Below are 16,113 nucleotides of genomic sequence, written 5' to 3' on the forward strand. Positions count from 1 at the left end.
CTCTCACTTTTTTTTTTTTTTTTTTTTTTTTTTTTGGTGAAAAAAAATTTGATGGTGAAAAACTACAAATACTTATGTTTGTTGATGATCTAGTACTAATGAGAGGCATGCTTCACCAAAAAAAATAACATAAAAGACACATTAAATATAACAATTTTGATGAAGCAGGCCTCTCAGATCCTGCTCTTAACACCTTAAAGCAAATTGATTGAAGAAGTACCTGCTCTTTACATCATACAAAAACTTGGTATGAAAGAAAATTTTAAGAAGCCTGTGAAATTCTGATTAACCACCATAATCTCAACAATAATGGTGGCATAAAAATTCCAAGAATTTGGATGGCACATATTCAGACTACTTGGTATCTAGCATACTTAAGGACTTTAAGCAATTTTCAGATTTTATTGGAAACTATTCCATACCATTGGTTGAAATTTATATGTACACCCACATAGTTTTTATATATATATATATATATATATAAACATGTTGCTCTCCAGCCCTATTTAATTTCATAACCTAATAGATAATAATAATAGGACTCTAGCTTTGATGCAGTAAGTTTTTTTTTTCCCCACCAGAGGTCAGGCCAATAATTGTTGCAACGGTTGGTCAGTAACTTTAGCAAACCATGTAGATTGTAGTGCAGCTTGTGTCTCTGTATATATGTGTATGCTCCAGATGATGACCTTGACATGAAGGTCGAAACGTCGAGTGTTCATTTTGGTTTACATTAAACTAAAGTTTTGCACTAACACAGTAGTTGTCTCCATAATTTTCCATAATGGATTAAAAACATTTATGCAAGTGACAGTCACCTATGTATTAATAACATCCCTATATAACAAGTTGACTCTTACAATTACTTAGGGTAAACTCTGAGGGATGAAAAACCAGTTTCCAGGTGAAAAAACCCTCTACCTCTGTATATGAGACCAGTTAACTCACCTTTAGTCGAAAAAGACCAGCTAAAGGTTCCTCATGTCATAGATGGAAATTGAACCCAGATCATTCTGTCCAAAGGTCTTCATCTATACCAAATGAGCTATGGAAGCTCTAGGACAAACTATAAAAATAAATAACAAAATATCTGAAGAACTAGTAAAACGAAAGCAAGCCACATGGCTATCATCCAACAGACTAAACGACACTTACTGATCCAAATTTTGACATCTCTGCAAAGGCAAAACTATTTAACATTCTTCCATCACTCACATAGGGATCAGAAACATGGAACACAGCAAGCCAAGAAGAAGAGATGCTCAGGATAACTCAGCGTGCAATAGAATGTACGATTTGCAATATTAGCAAAATGGAACTAAGAGAGAGATCAGGCATAAAAGATGTAACTGCAGTATAAGATGGGCAGGCCACATAGACTCAGGGATAACAGATGGACATATAGAATACTTAACTGGCAACCAAGAATAAAGAGAAAACAAGGAAGACCATCTACAAGATGGGAAGACCCATTAGTGAAATCTATGGATATAACATAGAAGAGAGGCTCAAGATTGAGATTGTTGGAGACATCATGGTGAAATCCTGAATGAAACACAGGTCCAGCAAGGTAATCGAGGTTTTTACTTGCACCTGCTCTCATCCTTCTATATACGAATCATCTATTGTAGCTGATCACAAATACAACACGCAGTTCTGCTGATGGCAGTACATTGCACTCCTCAAACCTTCAATGAATTACCCAAATATCAGGAAGGTGGTAAAATTTTCTGAAGGCTACTAATAAAAAAAAAGCATAGAAGTGGAGGAAAGAGTACTTACTGTAAAAGGAATCAAAGGTGACATGAGAACTGAGGATAAGGATATTTTAGTGGTGTGGAGTTACGTTGAAAAACTGTTAAATGGAACAAGCCTTGACAGTGGTAGAAAATATTCAAGAGGAATTCAAATAGGAGCACATACATTAAAGTAGAAAAAGCTATTAAAAGCTGGAGATGCAGAAGGGCAGTTTGGATTGATGATATTCAACCAGAAATGCTCAAATGTAGAGGCATAAAAGTTTTGCAATAGTTCAGATGGCCGAATTCTAGATGACTGGAGTGAATTTCTCATAGTCCTTTTCTATAAAAAGGAGAATGGAGCTGAATGTGAAATACAGAAGAATTTCTCTACTATGTATTCCAGGTGAGATTTCAAGCAAACATACTTGAGAAGAGGCAGAGGAACTTGAAGAAGAATAAGCTCGGTTAAGGACAAATAGAGGTTTTTATGACCAGACTTTCACTTTATGACAAACAGTTGAGAAATCATGAGAATACGACAAGGATCTGTACTTAAGTTCTGTAGATTTGCAAAAGGCATACAACAAGGCTCAGAGAAAAGTTTTTCAGACAACTACAATTATATGGATTAAATAGAACATTATACAGAATAATAAAACACGGTCTATATTTAAGTTGTTGGTCAGCTGTTAGAATTTATGGAAATGATCAACTGATATAAAAATCAGGTGTAAGACAAGGATGCACATTATCTCTACTTTTATCCATCATCTATATGGATTGCATTATGAAAGAATATGGCATGAAACTTGATATAATCAGAGATATCATTAGGTCTTTGAGTAACATCAACTGTATAAAACAAACACATCTAGTTCAAGTCTCCAGGATTCTCTAAACCAAATTAAATAACAGATGTAACAAATTTGGCATCAAAATCAGCAATAAAAAGACCAAAACACATTAGATGCATTCTAAATAGCTTATAGAACAGGTAAAATATTTCAGCCATTTAGGCACAGTTTTTAGTGAAGACAGCAAGTTAAATATGAAAATAGACAACAGAGTAAGCAAAGCTACTATGGTGGGGAGAATCAATTAAATAAATTTATATGGAATAAAAGAGAAATTACCCCAAACACTAAGCTAGCAGTATACTAGATGGTGCTTAAGCCAGTTTTAAGTAATATACTTAGTTGCATTAGAAATAAAGCGATTGATCAAAGATTAGAGCCCACAGATATGAGAGTTCTGAGAAAAAGTAGGGGCCTAAAAAGATGGTATCAATGGCAGAATCATATTAAAAAAAATATTACGAAGGAACTTGACATTGTTTGCATTCAAGAATGTGTGAATAGTGCTAATCTAAGGTGTTATTGGTCACTTTAAACATATATAGAGAAAAAAGGTTAGCCAACATAGTAGGCTAACCTTTCTTGATGCCAAGATAGTAGGAAAAAGACATACAGGAAGACCAATATCTAGGATTGATTGAAACGGAAGTGCCTTAGAAGACTGAAATGTTAGATACAATATTGGAGTGCTGATAAGTAATAGAGTAATTTGGAAGAAAACTGTTGATAAGAGATTAGTAATAATGTAACCTTAAGCATGTAGTACTGTCATAATAGCCCTGTACTCTCCTTGAAGATAGTATCAGGAAATCTGACTACTGAACCACTAAAAATAGCCTATGAACTTTAATCAGCACACCTAAAGCGCACTAACCACAGAAATGGCTGTAGCGACTACGGCACAAACAAATAATGACTTGGCTAGTTGGTGTATGAGGGTTGTATGAAAAGTTTGGTAAAAAAAAATAAGTTAAACACATTTTTTTGGAAAATATCACCTTTATTTCTCAACATAGTCTCCATCGAGGTCTACACATTTGGTCCAGCGAGTTTACAATTTTTTCATCGTATCTAAAAAGTAGGATTTGTCAAATTGTGCAAAATAGTCCTTGACAGCCTTGATGACATCCTTGTTTGAAGAAAATTTTTTCCCACCAAGCGAAATTTTTAAGTTTGGGAACAAGAAGTCACACAGGGCCAAGTCCGGAGAATACAGTAGATGCGGAACCAAATTCGTGCAATTTTGCCATTGCGACAGCTTATGTGTGGATTGTGCATTGTCTTGATGAAAGAGCACTTTTTTGTGCGCCAACCCCGGCTGTTTTTTCTTCAGTTGTTCTTTTAAACAGTCCAACAATGATGCATAATAGACTCCTGTTATTGTCTTACCCTGTTCCAAATAGTCTATCATGATAATTCCTTGGGAATCCCAAAAAACAATGGCCATCACCCTCCCAGCTGACATAAAACGGTCTTCTTTTTTCGGTGCTCTTTCACCAGGCATTGTCCACTGTCTTCACTGCTGCTTGGACTCAGGTGTCGGATCCAAGTTTCATCTACAGTCACGAATCGACACAAAAAATTCTGTGAATTGCGATTAAACATTGCCAAACACTGTGTTGACTTTTCGCAAGCATTTTTGTTCGACAGTCAACAATCGCAGCACCCATCGTGCACACAGTTTTTTCATGTGCAATTTTTCATGCAGGATATTATACACCCATTCAGTTGAGATGCCCACAATTTCATTCACTTTCACTCGGCAGTCTTCCATAACGATACCATGGATTTTGTCAATCATTTCCTTCTTAGTGACCCAGTCGGGAGCACGGAACATGCTTCATCTTTGATAGACTTACAACCATGTTTAAACTCATTTATCCAAAAATAAATAGTCTTTAATGCTCTTGCAAGGTCCCCATGGCATCTAACTCGGCTTTGATCTGTGTAGCCATCCACTTCTTCAAATAAAAGTGTTTTATTACTACACGAAACTCATTTTTCTCCATTTTTATGAAAAATGTGAATACGGTCACGTTAGGTGTTTGCCAAACGAGAACTACGCATTACACGTGGCTAAAATTTTGCCAGGAATCATGAAAAAGATAATACATGATGACATTGGTATGAATGAATAAATTGTGTCGCAGTCTATTGGAAATTTACCAAACTTTTCAAACAACCCTTGTATTAAAGTGGTGTTTAATACACTGACTGGCTTTTGTTAACACCAATTACATCAAATCTGGTACTTATCCAATTCTTCTGCTGGTTCCATATCTTTTCTATTGATATTTCTTATACTGATGGGTGTTAATCTTGAACTCTGCTGATGTGAGCTGAGATTTGTTCCAGTACCTGATTTTTCTGTGTTCTCCCTAGTTCCCTGATGAAAACAACTAAGGCCTTAGTTTGCTGTCTGTGGAAATTACTGAAACCATCTCTATATTAAGGTGGTTTCACTTTATTAAAATATATTATTTGTTTAAGTGTCCCAAATAAGTGCTGGTAAGCAGCAAACTTATTTCATACTAAAATTACAGCCTTATTATTCTGCCTTCTTCTAGTATTTATGTAGCTTTGTTATGCTACGTTACTTTCATTTTTAATGCCTTTGCTGGCTTACTTCTCATTGTGTAACAATTACTAGTCATAAGTATTTCAAGTCCAGCAAACTATTGCAGTTATAAATTACATAATAAATTTCATAATCCCGACTTAATGCAAACTTTTCTAAACATGTTTGCAATATTCTACTCACTGTGTATGATTGTTTAGTCTATTTGCTCATAGCTATTTCAGCAACAATAGTGAGGATAGCCAAGAAGCTTAGAAAATTTTATTCTGGAAAAAGAAAATAAGAAGAAATAAATAAAATAAAAATAATCATTACGTAAGTTTATTTGCATAATAAAGTTCAGTAAGTTGCTGCCTTGTGTATTAATTCATTATCAGAAATTTTTTTTTTTTTCGTAACTGGAAAATTGCCATCTTTCCCTAAGATTTCTACGAACTTTTGAATACTGATATTTCTAGGGTTAACAAAAAGTTAATTATTTATGATACAATAATGGTATAAAAAGTTTGCTTTCTGTAAGGGTATTTTATTATTTTATTTCTTATATTACCTTGTCTAGATAATTTGTAGGTTGCTTATTATACACAGAATCTCTATGGACTCCAAAGGCAGGTGTATTAATTTCAATTCCTTCCCCTTTGTTTCTCATCATGTCTGCTTATTTCTTATGTTTAATATGTATACACCCACACATTTTATCAGTATTACATGTAATCTCTCAAGAGCCCAAAGACAGTGCAAAGCAAATGCTAACCATTATTCACACAATACCTATCAAATATCTCCTTAAAAATGTAGTGATAATTTCCTAGTATACAACTTCCGTGGATAACTGCTTGTTCTCTTTCATTCAGTCATATATTGACAAATTTCTTTGTCTATCCAGTCCTCAAGTCCTTTAGTCATTTATATCCTTCTATCATAATCCTTCTTTTTCTATTTATTAATTAAGTTGTGTAGCCATAAAACCACCATTCAATCCGTCCACATAAGCATTCCACAGATTAATCCCAACATCTTGATCCCGCAGTAATAGCACCGCTTCATCTCCAAGAAACTCAGATATGGCCATATCAGTGCTTTATAAAAATAGATAATAACCACTCTAAGAAATTAACATAAAGAAAAAATTTATATGTGAAAAACAACAAAATGTATATCAATAATAATTATTAACATTTCATTTTATAAACATGTGCTTGAAACAAACACAATAAAGGGAGAATTAAAAACCATGTGCAATATAAAACTTTCCAGTAGTAATTTTAAAGAATGTTCAGATTTCTAACATAGCAAAATCTTTTAAAATTTGGTATTAAGTGAGTATGTGGGTGCTTTTGATTTCAATTGAAGTGAAATCCAGTAAAATGCCAATTATCCATGGGGTAGGATTAAGCATGGTCCTGTGTAGTATATACAAATTTAATTTTTTTTTTTTAAATTCTCTATGCAAGTGGATTTGTAAAATAATAACAGAAATTATTACTGCATATTTTAAATAAGACTGCACAATAATCAAACAATATTGATCATTCTCTAGTAGAACTTATTTATCATCACTGTTATGGTTTCCTGTTCTGCTGCCAGATGTGCAGTCAAGTGTATTACGAATTTAATCTAGTCTCTTTTGTCTGTTAAACAGTAAAAGTTTGTTCATGTATTCCTCTTGTGTAATAGAATTTATCTAGCATTTTAACCTTTAAAATACTAGGGAAAAGAAAAGAGCTGTTTTAACAGCATAAAATAAACTGAAGATTACTAAAAGACATGAAAAAACTGACTTGCAACCAAATTTGGTACTAGTCAGCAAAAGAGGCATAATTAAAAACCAACTCAAGATAAACAAATTTGTATCTAAATATGATACTTTTGCTCATGCTTCACAAAGAAATTCACTCAACAGTGCTACAAATGAATAACTAGCAGATGTAATGATAAAGTTGTTTTTACAACAAAGAGCTGAAGGAATTCCAATATCTGAACCACTAATTTAAGTAAGGCAAAGTATTTTTTTTTGAAAAATTAGACATGCCAAGGCCATTTCAATTTTCTTCTGGCTGGTTAAAATTATTATTGAATGAGAAACATGGTATAAGGGAGTAATACCATTTAAGAAATAAAGAGTTTGAGCAGCACAGAATAACAATTCTGTGCTGCTCAAGCACTTCAGGAGAAGACAAATTAAAATTAGCCATAGTGAGAAAATCGACCTCTCCTAGAAGTTTGAAAGACATAACAAATATTCCAGCAGATTATTATCATAGATCTGCATGGAAGACTAGGGATATTTTTGAGAAATAGTGGAAAGACAAATTCATTCTTCTCTCTCTCAGAAAGATCTTTACCACAAAGCAATTCTGATATTAGATAATGCCGCATTCCATTCTCCAGTAGAAAACTTTCTCCATAAAACGGCAATATGGTTGCCATTTATCTTCAACCAAATGTAACATCACTAGTTCGACGTACGACCAAGATGTAATTGAGATCATGATATGATTGTATAGAAAAACTCTGATGCTGGACATTATTATGAAAGAGAAAAATGCTATTTTATTTTGGAAGTCCTCAACAATTAAAGATGCTATCTATAACATTTCTAATCCTGACAGAAGTTAGAGGTAAAACAACTGAAAAATCATTCAGAAAATATTGTCCAATAACTGAAAATAATTTGGAAGTGGAAGACTCAAAAATAGTGTAGAGATCAACCCTGATATTTTAAAATCAATTCAAAATATTGATAGGTGTGAACACTTAGAAGAGGAAAATATTAACGAATAGTGAAATACGCATCAAAATAAAACCCAATGTGAAAAATTGACGGATGATGATTTAATCCAAAGTGTGCAAGAACTGACGTCGACAGCATGATCAAGAGTTTTTCTCTCGGCGAGGATGATAAGGAACTACAACCAGCTTAAAAGTAAGTTGCAATGAAGCCCTAATAGCTGCAGAAACATTACTTAAATTCATGAACGTATAAGAAAAATAAAACAAAAAATAATGCTACAAAGAAAACAAACAAAAATCATGGGCTTTCTTTTTAAATAAGTTTAAAAATATTCAGTTTCGTATTTATATACTACAAGAATGTTTATCTTATGTTTTATACACACACATATATGTTCAATGGAAGATTTACTCAGTTTGATAACATATTTTATAATATTGCATGACTTGAACCGAGTTTAAAATAAAAAACTTTATTTGCACAACTAGTTTCGTCTAAAACTATACTTCTTCAGGTGCACACCATATAAATACCATCATAACTGGATGGGAACTGGCATTTTAAAAAACAAAACTAAGAGACATCAAACCAACTGCAGAGATTTCAGCTTCAAGTTTCAAAAAGTAGAAGAACAAGCTCTGGTTGTATTGTACACATGTGTGCGTATGAGATCTCGAGCACGCCAATAATGAATAGTAGAGTGCGAGAATCCGGTAGGCTGTTGCTTAGATTGCTGTTAATATGGATGGGGTCTTGAGTATTTCTTTAGATTCTATAATTTTTCTCCCTACCTCATTATAATGATGAATATTGTCAGTTCTATCGCAGAGTACCTGATGTTGAAGGTTTTCTTCATTCGAATTAGTTGAAAATAGAACATGGGTAGGCAAGGCACTGGCACGAGTTCTATTGTAGTTGATGTTCTTCTAAACGTAGTTCGACTGTGATTTCTCCATCTGTCCGAAGTACGGTTTACTGCAGTTGCAAAGAATCTTATAAACACCAGGATATTTGAGATTACTGTGTTGGTTACTATTGACAATAAATGTATCATTTTTCAAAATTCCAAAATGCATGATACCTTATATATGACAATCCCCTACCTGTGGAATGTCACAGCGCAACCAAGCACCGGAACGGATAATCCATATTTTTTGAATTAATCCAATTTTTAACAGGGACTCTTTCCTTTCCAACTGTCCATTTTTTAACATGGAAGTCTATGGGCGACCGCTGTGCACGTCGCGATGCGTTAGCAGGCGCCTCGTCCTCGTTCGCGAATGGAAGTGACGTCACCGGAAGGGGTTGAAGCGGATGTTACATCAGGCAGACGTCACAATGACGCACCGATGGGTAGAGGAGGAAAGCTTCTCGCTAGTGGAATAATTGCGTCAGCCGATTTTGAAACGAACATTCCTTTACCAGAGGAACTGAAGTTACATAGGGTATAAAGAAAACAGCTATAACACAAATAACAAGCACTTTTGCTGGATGTCACCACAGATGAAACCTGTTAGAGAAGCTGACGTATCTTTCGTAATATTACGGGCGCTGGAAGGGCATATGCGGCGGAACTAAATATATCCCATGCACGATGCAATGTTGTCGGTTGAATAGTAGTCGATAACACTTAACAAGCACAAGCAGCACTGAGGAGAATATAAATAAAGCATACAAGAAATGAAGTAAAAATGAGTTGGGTATTCGTTTCGTGTTTGTTATCACCACACAAACGCTATCATGACTCCATATTTTTGGCTACTGTTAGGGTTCCGTCACTGGCGGGAAAATGCAGCCGAACATGGTATCCGCCATACGCAGACAACGTCGGTGCGATTGCTGGATGTCTTTGTTTGTATGGTATCGTCGGTTTCCATACAATGCACAATTCCTAAATACATATATACAGATCCAAACATAACCAATACAAGCAGCACATACTAAGTAAGAGAGGACAAAGTTAGATTTTTTTACAAAACGAATGCGCACATATCACGAACAGAAACTAACTCCCTGCAGCAGGCAACCACCACGTGGATGAAGATGGCCAGTAAATACAATACCTGTGGTAAGATGGCGCTTTTGGTCATCGTTATCGCGGGCGATTTATATAGCAGCATTTACAGAGCGATGAACATGATATATCGTTAATATCACATTTTAATCTACGAAGTGCTTATTTAATAGTTACATTTGAAATTGGGAATTCGTGCATTAAATATGTCTGTGATCGTTCTTCTACATACATATATATATATATATAATATAAAATGATAATTAAAATAAAGTGATATTACATCCCATTTTGTTCCGCTACAAAACTTAGATGTTAAACTTAAATATTAAAATTTAAAAAAATAATCACTAATAACTAAAAATAATAACTATCCAGGTTTGCTGGACGTGTATATACGTCCTATGCTTTTTTTTTTTTATTGTTCTCTGTGAGGAGTAAGGTTTTTCTACGTGCCCCCATAGAGAGTGAGGCCCCCAGCTTGCGCATCATGCGCCTAATGGTAAATGCGGCCCTGAATATATATATAAATAACAAACTTCTATGTATATATATAGAACGATGATATATATGTAACTCCGTAGATATGGAGAAAATATATGAGCGATATTCTGCACAGACTGATTCAGAATTTATGCTAATTATGAACCTTTCCAATTAACCCTCCCCCCCCCCCTCTCTCTCTCCCATGAATTATAAAGAACTACTCTAATTTTCTACTGAAAGTTTTCACTAGACAGTCATCAATATCTATTTTTTCATTTTAACGTTTATTAAAATAAGAAAATTGTTGTATTCGGCAAATTCCGGCGTATTTCTTTGTGGGTGTGTGTTGACATTATTCCCAGTTAAAAAAATAAAATATATAATAATAAACAAATTCAGTAGTGGAGTGTCAGTTTATTTCTTAAAAAATTCAAATACTGACAATGTTACTGCGACTAGAAGTAAATTTTTATATTTTCATCATCACAAACACTAGACAATAATCTTCTCTTCCCAGGAAACACTTTGGTCTCCGAAATACTAGACAATAATGTTCTCAGCTGGAGGTAAAGTATAAAAGCTTAGATTACTCTGAATGCTATTGAGAAAGAATGGTTGTATTCGTTCAGAAGTCGCACTAAACAGCCTCAAGCAGTTTCGAATTAATTCATCTATATTGATTGTAGATGCAATTTCATGCTCTATAGATATTATTATTATTAGACCAGTGAGTCGTTCCTGGGGCATCGTACAGCGATTTTTTTTTTTTTTTTTTTAAGTTTTAATTTTGAGAAACTCGGGGGAAAAATTGCGAAATTATGTAGGATCATCAGCAAGCGAGCAGCAGGACGGCTGGACTTATTTAATTTTTTGGTTTTTTAATTAGTAATCAAGGTTTTTACCAATTTTTTTCGAAGGTTGTAATTTCCCCCCGAAATATGTAGCAAAATCTGGCTCCCAGAAGTTCGCCTAATGGTAAAACCGGACCTTGGCATAAGAACCCAGCTTTTCTCTTTTTTTGTGGGGGAAGGACCCACCTATTAATCTGCTGATGTTAAAAAAATTTATTTTCAGTATCGTTCATAACACAATTGTTACGAACGAAAAGCGCTTAGGTTAGGGAGCATACTCATGCATTTTATTGTACTAAAAGTACATAGCTATTTCACAATTTGCCACCGATCTAAACTAGCTGAAATATCTTTTATAAATATGCAGTCATTTCTTGTTTGTACTGATATGTCAGATAATGATGATGATAATAATAGTGATAAGAAAAGATATTGTACTTTCATTGAGTGGAGATTATTAGAATGAAGTAATTTATAATGTACTTTCTTTGTGTGATTTTAGAAAAGTGCACATCATTATTTTCTGGCTATAGTTCAACTGAACATCGGAAATCATGGAAATGACTAACTATAGTGGATTTGTAATGGTTTTGACCTCCTGACTTAGAAGAGTAAACCTGTGTTACTTAGGATTTCTTCAATTAGGAAATTCAAACTAATATTTTGGTGATTTTCAAGATAGATGTATGCTTACAGCTTCAGATATACTGCTGCTGTTTGAGAACACTCTTTTCATATATTTAGTAACTCTTTCTGTATTCATTTTTAGATTAGGATTTTCATGAATTTATAAAATAATCGTTTGACAAAAATAATTATCTTCAATCAAGTTCTGGGAGAATTTTAAAATGTATTGACAATTAAAATAATTAGCTAAAAAAAACTGATAGTGACAATTGATCTTCCATAGTGATACAACAATATGAAGTGAAAAAACTATGAAAGGATTTCTTATTTTGCACTGGCATTAAAAACTATAATTATGCGATAAAAACAAGCAGCAAAAATGAATATAACTCAGGTATAAAGTCTAATATAGTTCTAATGGACATGACGGTCAAACTGCACTTCTCACCCATGTTCTTTCAACAGGTCGACAGAATATTATCCAGGTTTGCTGGATGTGTATATACGTCCAGCAAAGAAATGGTATGCTTACATACATGAATTTTATTTAATACAGGAGTTCCTGTTCGTTTTATTTATATTCTAAGGAAAGAACAATGTATTTCAAATGGAAGCGGAAGGCCCCACATATTTTTCAGCGGCCTCTAGTTTTTATATTATTTTATTTTGCAACTATAACTACCCTGTTTTTTATTGTTCTTTGTGAGGAGTAAGGTTTAAAATAAAATGTGGCCCCAGCTTGCGCTTCATGCGCCTAATGGTAAATGCGGCCCTCGTTAAGGATGTATGGATGACATAACAACTCCCACCCCGCCCACTCTCCTTCACATCAGTAATTACAAGATTTACAATAACACATTAGCATGTAGTGAAACGTTTTTCTCAGATATAAATATTAATTCTTCCCTATATGCGGGAATAAAAGGCATTAGCTGATTCCCTCCCCTTCCCCCCCCTCTCACTAACACAATCGACAAGACTACTTCAAATATCTTATTAGTTGGGATGCAATGTGCTTTTATTTATTTTTCGGAAACGAAAATCACAAGTGCGGCAAGCTTTTTTCACCCTGGCCGCGTATGGTGACATATACCGTAAAAAGCAAACATGCTGCGTGTGCTCGGCCGCATATGCACGCAAGCGACCAATCGTAACCACAGCCACATAGGGAAACCACGGCCGCTATGCCAGCCGGCGACGGAGAGAGAGAGATACGAGCGTCACCATGACGTCAATCTGATGTAACTTCCGCTCCATCCCCCTTCCGGTGACGTCATTTCCGGTAGCGAACGAAGACGAGGTACCCGCTCACGCATTAATGCGTCCGCTGCGGTCTCCCATAGGCTACCATGTTAAAGAACCAGCCATTTGAAAGGAAAGAGTCCGATTTTCGAAATGGATTAATTTCCAAACCTGAAATGAGCCCCAATTTTAGTAAGTTGTGCTATTCTCACTGAAAGGTAACAAATTGCATGACATGCTAATATCGGAATTTAGATTCGATACGATCTTTCTCACGTTTAGTCATTGTGTTTAGTTTTAAGACGACTTAAGATTGAACGAAGTTTAGGAAGGGATCTGCTGTGCATGCATGTGCACGCACACACACAATAAAACATAATTTGGATTAACAGTGTTTTTCAATTATTCGGGTCTAGCATCTCCCAGTTACCACAAATAATTGATGTTTTATTGTAGTTTGCTATTGAACTTAACAAAAAGAATGAATCATTTATGAAATGAAAAACCAAACAATAATTCCCCAAATTCACATTTTTCTGAGCAGATATGAAATTAATGAGACTGTTGAAAATAAACATTGAAGCAAACACCGAAATTCTTTCAACTGGCATGGATTAGATGTTTCGGAACAAAAGCAACATATTACAACTGGGGAAGGAATTATTAAAACTTATATAGCATTTAATGAACTGAATTACAAAAACCACACTTTTTAAATATGTAAAAAATTTAAGGATTGCCAGAGAAATATAATAACACAAATCTAGTTATCATTCTACAGACTACAGTTGGCTGTCACTGCACAGAAGGAAACATTACTTATATATATATATAAAACACACAACCCAAGCACTCAAAAATTCAGGAATGTAAGCAATAACAGCTTGAAGATATCAACTGAGTTCAAAAACATCAACTTCTCATTTTCTCAAATGAGTTACTGAAGGTGGAATAAGTTGAGAGGTTTCCACAGAGTATTTTATAGATACCACACTACTGAAAACGAGTAAAACAAAAATGATAAATAAAACAATAGTGTGAATTTCACTTCATGCTTACCAACTAGCAATCTTGGCACAGGAATAGATTCCTCGGAATACTCCAAAATACTTCTTGCCTTTTTCACTGCTTCTTCTGTCTATAAAATTTAATACAAAGGTAAAAGATTTGATATTCATCTTCATATATATACATAATATTAAATATTATTTAATGTCTTAATTCCAGGATCATAGAGAAACAAGTAAATTTAATATAACCACACAATTAGTTTCGTCGGAATATCAACTTCGTCAGGTGTGGCAACATAAAAAGCAAATAAAAGACCGTAAAAAGAATTGCACCATTACAACAACAGAACATTAAAAACTGTAGTTAAGTTTGAATTAGAGTCCTAGCCACAGTTCTATTGTTAAGTACATGCGAATGTATAACTTTACGAGTTCGCCAGTACCCGAATAGCAGAGCTATGCGAGTCTGGCAGACTATAACTGAGATTGCAGTTCACGTGGAAAGAGTCAAGGATTATTTCTTTTGATTCCAGGAAACGATGTTCTAATTCATCATAACATTTATAAATGCTGGATGTTGAATTCCAATCTATTTGGTGTTGGCGGCCTTCATCACTGGAGTTAACTGAGAACAAGACGTGGCTGGAGAGGGCGCTGGCTCTATTGTATGAGATATCTCTCTGGTGTTCTTCAAGATGCAGATAGATAGACTTTTCAGTCTGGCCATAATATGGTTTCCCACAGTCGCATATGATTCTGTAGACACCTGGAAACTGAAGATGGTATTGATTTTCTTTGGGGTGGCTTAGAATTGACAGGAGTTTAGGTAACGTGGAGAAACGTGCTTTTATATTGAACTTCTTCAAATTTTTGTCAGTTTAGGGGCAAGAGAACTGATGTAAAGTAAGGAGATGTAAGCTCTGGGGTTGGTCGAAGCCTCAACAGTGTTTTGATGATGACGGTGGTATAGTAGATTATCAATACCTTTGGAAGAGTAACCATTATTTGTGAAGGTCCATTTAAGATGTTTCAGTTCATTTTTGAGCTCTTCTTCGTCTGACAATACAGACCTGGCATGATGAGTGAGAGTGGATATGCCTAATTTTTGCTGGATAGTGGTGAGAGGACACATGCAGGTATCTATCTCTGTGTGTGCATGGGGGTTTTCTGAAGATTGGGATTTTTAAACAATCAGACAACCTGGTAAGTTTGATGTGTAGAAAGGGCAGAGAATCATTTACTTCAAGTTCGGCAGTAAACTTAATATCTGGATGAAAGTTGTTCAAATGATTTAGAAAAATGTGAAGTTGTTTATGCCATGCTCCCAAATCAGGAAAATATCTATATAACGACAGGATTCGTCTTATACATATATATATATGAAGATGAAAAAAAAAATATATATATATATCCCCCCCCTCCTGTTTTATATATATATATATATATGAAGATGAAAAAAAAAAAAAAAATATATATATATATATATATATATATATATATATATATATATATCCCCCCCCTCCTGTTTTACTATTTTGTTAGGATCGACTGACTGAGTAGATCCTCATGTGAGAATACAGCCATGCTTGTTGTAAGCCTGAAGTCACTTGGAAAAGGTTCCCATTTGGTTCTTGGGTGGGTTTCTGGATTATATATATATATATATATATATATTAGACATATTAGACAAAGGGGGTTCTGGAATGTTTTGATAAACACCTTTAAAAAAAAATTTCTTATATATCCTTAAAGAAAAAGAACAAGCTATTACAATTTGATGAAACATGGGGTTAAAGGGTTTTAAGATATCCTTTCTTGTGGTTATATCAGTTGCTTTGATATTAAAACTTCAAAATATCAAAAGAGAATTTGTAAATCAAATGTGTTTGTATAAATTGATTCTTTTAAAAAGTCAAAAACTTCATGTAATATATCTCAGTCTAACAAGATCTGACTACTGAGTGTATACTGCTCA

The 16,113-nt window shown here is 34.3% G+C and overlaps 1 protein-coding gene across 2 annotated transcripts in view; it reads right to left on the reverse strand.

The window, feature by feature from the left end:
* Nucleotides 1-16,113, reverse strand: part of LOC150093418 (RNA-binding protein FXR1-like) — a 272,912-nt gene that overhangs the window by 96,221 nt on the left and 160,578 nt on the right. For both annotated transcript variants that reach the window (XM_090413280.1, XM_090413279.1), the window contains exon 10: nt 14,188-14,266. In XM_090413280.1, the coding sequence (XP_090269406.1) occupies nt 14,188-14,266 (79 nt within the window). The remainder of the gene's footprint in view (nt 1-14,187; nt 14,267-16,113) is intronic.

The sequence above is a fragment of the Typopeltis vanoorti genome, chromosome 24 (genome assembly GCF_054136105.1).
Source record: "Typopeltis vanoorti isolate ZY-2024b chromosome 24, IOZ_Tvanoo_1.0, whole genome shotgun sequence".
Lineage (NCBI taxonomy): Eukaryota > Metazoa > Arthropoda > Arachnida > Uropygi > Thelyphonidae > Typopeltis > Typopeltis vanoorti.